This window comes from Adiantum capillus-veneris, chromosome 19 (genome assembly GCF_014529385.1).
Source record: "Adiantum capillus-veneris isolate H3 chromosome 19, ASM1452938v2, whole genome shotgun sequence".
Classification (NCBI taxonomy): domain Eukaryota; kingdom Viridiplantae; phylum Streptophyta; class Polypodiopsida; order Polypodiales; family Pteridaceae; genus Adiantum; species Adiantum capillus-veneris.
Genome location: NC_140949.1, coordinates 130367991 through 130374724, shown reverse-complemented (window position 1 = coordinate 130374724; position 6734 = coordinate 130367991). Strand labels below are relative to the sequence as shown.

The following is a 6734-nucleotide window of genomic DNA, read 5'->3' as shown; positions in this document are numbered from 1 at the left end:
CTTTGAGGTGCATTATCACTAGGTCAGAGAGAGACTCTCAGCGGGAGAGATCAGCTTAACTTATGTGTTGACATAGGGCAACCTTGCAGATCTGTTCAAAAAGGCATTGCCTAGTGAGAAGTTTGAAGCTTTTCGCAAAGCTTTGAGCTTGCTTCCCTTTTGAACTGATCATGTCCTCAGGGCATGGCACTTCCCTATACACTATGTGCTAGCTCTTATTCATCGCATCATCCCCAAGAGAGATTTGTTACCATATATGTGGTAGTGATGTGTGTGAGCACACTTAGGACCGCCGAGGCATTTTTTCCCCTCACTATGAGGTTTTTTCTCCCATGCATTGTACATACGCCCATCATTCTAGGGCTAACTTATCTTTCCGTTTGTGCACTAAGCAATAACTCTCTCTGTTGTGTGCCTTGAGCTTCTTCATCTTCTTTAAGGTGGGTGTCCCTGCAACCCCAATTCCAACATTTACATTTATGTTTTCTCCTGTATTTTTGTAGCTGAATTTTGAGAATTGTGGGTGGGGCTCTATAAAACCTTAATTTTATCGAGCAATTAAACAGAATGATAGCAATGCGACAATTAGTAGAAAGGTGGGCCTCATGGGCAAAGAGTGTTCTGCCATGAGGTACAAAAGCTTCTTATGAGAAATATGTAGGACAAACTCAATAAAGCATCTGGTTGGCTTTTGATGAAAGAACGTGATGAAATCACTACCAAAAAAATTATCGTTCTCACTTTAAAGTTATATTAGCAAGCATGGCCTAGTTTACACACTCACTCCCATCCAATGTCTCAAAATTCATTTGGTCTTATAGCTCCACTTCCCCACCGTAGATCCCCCTCCACACTTCATGCTAAATGATGCGAGATATCGGTGTTAATAGTTTGCAGCTTGATGCATGTGACATGGACCTAGCATACCTCTTTGCATGTGCGGGAGCTTAATGAGATGGAATGCCACGGCAGATACAAAATGCATTTGTTTTGTGTTTAGGCCCAAATGCCATGGACATTTTCGGTAAACGAACTACTCACCGGGATCCTAGGGAGCCTTGACATATTCAGGCGTGATCTGGCAGCTGTAGTGTAAAGCGACTTTAGAGGGTAGGGTTTTCCTGTTCGCCATCAAGCCTGCAGAACGTTTGTCTTCTTGCTCCCTCGCCATCGCCACACGCAGGTCGTTCACTTGCATCAGCAACGACATTCGAGGCTGGGAGATTTGTACTGCGTTTATCTTTCTTGTTGTCCCGATCAGCCGTCGTACCGCGGACACATTTGGCATTCTAAGAAGCTGGGTTTGCGGATCCTTTTCCTGTTCACGGCGCCGAGCAGTGGCTCTCGCGTTGATTAGTCGGGGTTTCTGGCAGATCTTGACGTTTGCGGGTACTAGTGTGCTCAATCAGGGTTCTCTTTTCGAAATGAGGAATCCTCTTCTGGTCGCGTGCGCAGACAAGGGTAAAGGTTAGAATCGCGGGGTTAACTCTGGTATTTGCGTGGCAAGTGAAGATCAAGCCGGGGCATGATTTCCCTACTGCAGCATGTGTGGAAGAAGACTACTATGTTTGGCTAAAGATCACAGGATTCTTCTTTCAGCGGACTAGCAAAATTTAAACATATTGAGCAAATTTGTGTTTAAAGAACCGCAGAGTTACACAGTGGCTTCTGGAAGGATGTATATTACGCCAAGCCCCCAGCTGTCTAATTCTTTTCATGCTGACCCATCAAAGAATGTTGCTGGCAAGCGAATTTATCAAGTGTGGAGAGGCAGCAATGTGAGTTACCCCCTACTTTGAAGTTCTTTTTAGATCCGTCCAGAGGAATGCTCTTCTCTTAATCCAAGTAATGGTTACTGGCAGATTCGTATTGTCTTCCTGGCGGGTTGTATTAATTAGTATGAGGCTTGAATCTTACATACTTTGCAAATTCTGTCTGCTCAATGTGGAAGCTTTTGGTTTATGAAATACAATTTTTTATGGGCTGCCCTAAGAGTAATGACGAAGATAATCCTGGCTTGGATATGCACATCGCTGCACATTTATTTCGGACATGGAGTTTTGTCCTCCATGTTGCTTATGTGAAGCCTGTAGTAGTAATGATGTGATCAGTATCTCTACACGATTGTGCCCGTATTTTTGATATTTTTATAGAATGGCATCGCGTGTCTGGATATTGTCTTATTTTCTGGTAGGTTATGGTTGTCCTGGACCTTTGTTGTTTTGATTGCTGTATTCTGTACTGAGTAAAATGATGGTCCTTTTGAAAGACTTTTGTTTGTCCCACATTGTCTTGTCTGATCAAGTTGTTGCTTTTGCAGAGGTTTTTTTGTGGAGGAAGGTTGATATTTGGGCCAGATGTCCGATCTCTATTGGTGACACTTGTACTTATTATAGGTCCTGTGTCTGTATTCTGTGTATTTGTGGGCCGACATCTCTGGAGAGATTATGATGGTGGGATAGTGATAATGATTGTGGCAGTGCTGCATACATTCGTGGTATGTTCAGTGAATTCTACATCGTGAGATGCTTCATGTGCATTACTGCTTTAACACTTGTTGGTCTTGGGTTTACTTTTACAGGTTTTGGTGCTTCTATTATTAACATCAGGCAGAGACCCTGGTATAATTCCCCGCAATGCTCATCCTCCAGAACCAGAGGATGAAATTAATTCACCATCTGATTGGAGTGGTGGACAGACACCCAAGCTGAAGCTGCCACGAACCAAGGATGTTGTGGTTAATGGAGTCACAGTCAAAATAAAATATTGTGATACTTGCATGCTATACAGGCCTCCTCGCTGTTCCCATTGCTCCATATGCAACAACTGTGTGGAGCGTTTTGACCATCACTGTCCATGGGTAGGACAATGTATTGGGCGAGTAAGTCTCACCTAAGTTTTGTGCCCTTTCTGTTTTGCATTCTTTTAGCTTATTACGTGTACTGTCTGGGCACTTACTGATTTTTTGTTGTGTTTGCAGAGGAATTACCCCTATTTTTTTCTGTTCGTCTTCTCAACCACTTTGTTATGCTTCTTTGTTTTTGCAATGTGTGTGCTGCGTATCAAGAAGTTGATGGAGGGAGATCCTCCGCACACTGTTTGGAAAGCGCTGCAAAGGTCACCGGCTTCTGCTTTTCTCATGGCATATGCTTTTCTCGCAACGTGGTTCGTGGGTGGGCTGACAATGTTTCACATGTATTTGATTGGCACAAATCAGGTAAGCTTTTCTTCCCACCAAAGTTTCTGTGTTTGAAAGGATACTTGGACAGGGCAATGAAGTCACACAAACAGGGTAGTTTTATCTTGTCTGTGTCACCCACTTGCTCACATGCGTGCATGCATGTATCTATCTTAAGTTTATACACACTAAAATACACACCCTGGCACATGTTTAGAGATTCTCTGGTTTTTGCAGACCACATATGAGAATTTTCGCTATCGATATGATAACAAGGCAAATCCTTACAATGAGGGGGTGTTTAGAAATTTCAAGCTGGTTCTGTGTAATGGCATCCCCCCCTCAAAAAATAAGTTCCGATCCAAGGTCCAGCTGGAAGCACCAAGCATCAGTGTGCCTACTGTCCAGTCTAGGGAAAGTGTGGATATTCTAAGCCCAAATAGAAAGGCAATTGATGAAATCGAAATGGGGGATAAATCTGCATGGTCAACTTTGGTTGGTGCGGAAGCTTATCAAGATTTGCATGCTCGAAATAGTACAAATGGAGCTGGAAATAAGATTTTAAAGCATGGATATGAAGATGCATTTGCAGAAGCACTTGGTAAGCCAATCCCACATGAGAGCAGGGATATTCGGAGTGGTGTGAATGCTCGTCGAAGTAGCTGGGGCCGCAATTGGGAGATTTCACCTGACATTCTAGGTCTATCTTCTGGTACAGGTGGGGAAGGTAGTCGTGGAGGTGGTCTTCGTGTCCCTGTAGCAGGGCCAAACAGGTAACCAATGTTGAGGTTTTGGCATTATCATTGTGGGGACTATAGGAGCTGGAAAACACAGCTAGCTGGCATCTTTGCTGTTGCCAAGATAATGTATCATCAGCTACGGAATTGTCTGGGGCTGGATCGCAGAAGATCAATGCAGGCTTTTGGAAAACTCTTCCTTGTGGGCAATATACTTGAAAGCTTACAGTCCACAGATCTAGCTGAGAGCTTGCTCGCTTTGAAGTTAGTTTGGCTTCTTGCTCCTTACCCCGGTTCTCCCCATTTTCTCATCTTTAATTTGGTGGCATAAATAGCCTTACTTTTCAGTGTTGAAACCTGGGTAATTGGCTACAGTAGTTGGTAATTGTCTAACAATCGCGCCACTCAACGATCTGTTTGTATTCTTCAGAATTGGACATGGTTTTTCACTCTGAAGGTAAGGACTTGGTTTTACCTCAATACAGATGATGATGGGAGTCAAATAACTTCTGGTGCTGAAGTGGGCAGGTGATAAAAGATGGGCCTTGTATTCATAACTGACACATGAGAAGTTTCCAAAGTTTCCAAACACCTGTGGAATGATCCTGGCTTGACCTTATCTTGTGGTCTGATACTGTAAGTTCAAATGAAGGCTTTTGTGTCTGTTTTTTACTATGCAAGCTCTAAAATTGTAATTCGGTGTGTTTAAGTTAGGTTTAAGGGGTTTTATTTTGTATATGGTGTCGAACAACAATGTCAAGACTTTTGGGAGTCCATTGAAATTTTGGTCTAGTTTTTGGGTGGGTATCGTGCTTGCTCCTCGAGCGTTTTGTAACGGCGCCTGTGCTAATTTCACACTGTTATGAATGATGGTTTGTCTCGGGAGGCTGAGACCTGGCTTCTTAAGGTATACACATGTCTAGCTGCCAATTGCTTTGTTATAATTTACATGCTTTACTTGCTTCGCCATGTAGAGAAGCATTCTATCTCATGTAATGGGGTTTGGGTGATTTATGTAAGTGACTCCCATGAAATTTGAGAAAGTCACAGCAGGATTTGAAGCATTCTATTTCATGTATTGGGATTTGGGTGATTTAGTTTATCCTGAGTCATTCTCACAGCAGCATTTGAACCATTCTATCTCATGTAATGGGGTTTGGGTGATTTAGTGAATTCTCAAAATTTCTCATGAAACTTTAGAACTTGGCATCAATGTCTTCCATGCCCTTTTATCTTCTATCTGACTTCTTAAGGTATTTTCGTGAGCAGCTGCCAGATGCTTTTATGATGATTTACATGGTTTCCTGGCTTGGGGGCAATTACATTATGTTTGGCCATGCATTCTATCTCATGGAATCAGGTATGGGGGATTTTAGTGACTTCTCTGAGTCAATCTCTTTACTTAAGAACTTTGCAAAAACCACAGCAGGATTTTCTGCTGTGTAAGGTTCAACTACCCTTGGCCTCAGTGTTATCCATGCCCTTTCCTTATCTTCTACCGTGCTTTGTTTCACACGGTCTATCTTTAGCAAAGCTCTTGCAGTTGAGTTCCATCCTCGATGCCCTGTAATACTGCTGTTGGCAATGTCAATTTCATTGTTGTCATTCATGTCAATGTGGTGTGATACCATCTGTCATGTTTGTGTCATCTGTGCTCTCCCTTGGATCATATATGGTGTTGAGTAGGGTGAAAAATGTACTGTTATAAGCAATGCAGTCAATACTTACCACCTGATTTGGCCTTGATCATTTCCTATTTCTCTGCCTCTGCATCCAGATGTTTGTTGAACAACATTTCACCTAGGTTGTGTTATGTCCTGTGGGTAGCCAGAGAGAGAGAGAGAGAGAGAGAGAGATTTTATTATTTCCTCAAAGGTCAGATACGATCTAGAGGACCAATCAAAACTTTACATGTGGAGTGTGGAGGTGGTAAGGGACTCTTGGTGCCAAAAAATTGTGGAAATGAGCATAGCACTTGTGATTCACTTTGTAATTGGGAGAAGGGAGAGCGCCTGGCTAGATTGTGGCATATCCAAGCCCTAATGTTGCTGAGTGTCTAGCATCATAGCAAATGAGAGCTGAGTTGGATGGAGGTAAATACCGTGGATCCATGGGGATGGGCTCAGCAAGCGTGTAAGGGTGGGTGCCATTTCTTTATGCGGAGGAGCAGATGGTTTTGTTATAGGGGGCAACTTATGTTGTGTAATGTATGGAGTGTTAACCCTTGGATTTTTCCCAAGCCGTGATATGTTGGCATTGTAAAAAAGGCTCATTTACTTTGGACTGAACCAAGGCATCATGAAGCAAGTATAGTGCATCCCATTTTGCGAGCTACTTCTTGATTTCTTGTATTTGACCTGAACTTAATATTTGGCTTTTGTACTTTTGTACTTGCTTCTCATGCAATTTTGGAAAGTTGGTGAGAAGGGTTTTGTCTCATTTGAACCATGTATTCTCTATGACTATGATATCAATGGGAATGATATGGACTCAAGGAGTAAGAGCATGTATGGTGTTTGTGTCTTCGCTTGAAAAAGGTTTGCAAGAAAGCATTTTTGGACAATCTCAAAACTCAAACTTATGAGATGCTATCACCCCGTACAACTGCATTAACAAGCATCCAAAAGAGACAAAGGTATTTCTTGAGAATTCGTAAGTTAATTTCTCCTGTATTGCACATGTTCTTGCATTAGGAAGGGATTGGGGTGTAGGAGGGTTTCTTTATTTTCAATGGAATTAAAAATGAGATTAAGGAATGAGCAAATGGAAGATTGTCATGCGGATTGAAATGATCAATGTGGTGGGTCCTTAAAGTGAGT

At 42.4% G+C, this 6734-nt stretch overlaps 1 protein-coding gene across 1 annotated transcript; it reads left to right on the top strand.

The window, feature by feature from the left end:
• The first annotated feature begins 999 nt into the window (after positions 1 to 999).
• Positions 1000 to 4610, top strand: LOC147434873 (putative protein S-acyltransferase 7). The gene is made up of 5 exons (XM_086491270.1): positions 1000 to 1778; positions 2321 to 2497; positions 2582 to 2881; positions 2981 to 3217; positions 3416 to 4610. Exons 1-5 carry the CDS (start codon positions 1677 to 1679, stop codon positions 3953 to 3955), a joined length of 1356 nt encoding a protein of 451 aa, XP_086347396.1. The 5' UTR covers positions 1000 to 1676; the 3' UTR covers positions 3956 to 4610.
• The last annotated feature ends 2124 nt before the right edge of the window (positions 4611 to 6734 follow it).

Excerpts from the sequence above, each read along its gene's own strand:
- LOC147434873 (XM_086491270.1), top strand. The coding sequence starts at position 1,677 with ATGTATATTACGCCAAGCCCCCAGCTGTCTAATTCTTTTCATGCTGAC. Across the intron at positions 2,498-2,581 it reads CAGTGCTGCATACATTCGTG|GTTTTGGTGCTTCTATTATT; the intron begins GTATGTTCAGTG and ends TTACTTTTACAG. Across the intron at positions 3,218-3,415 it reads ATTTGATTGGCACAAATCAG|ACCACATATGAGAATTTTCG; the intron begins GTAAGCTTTTCT and ends TGGTTTTTGCAG.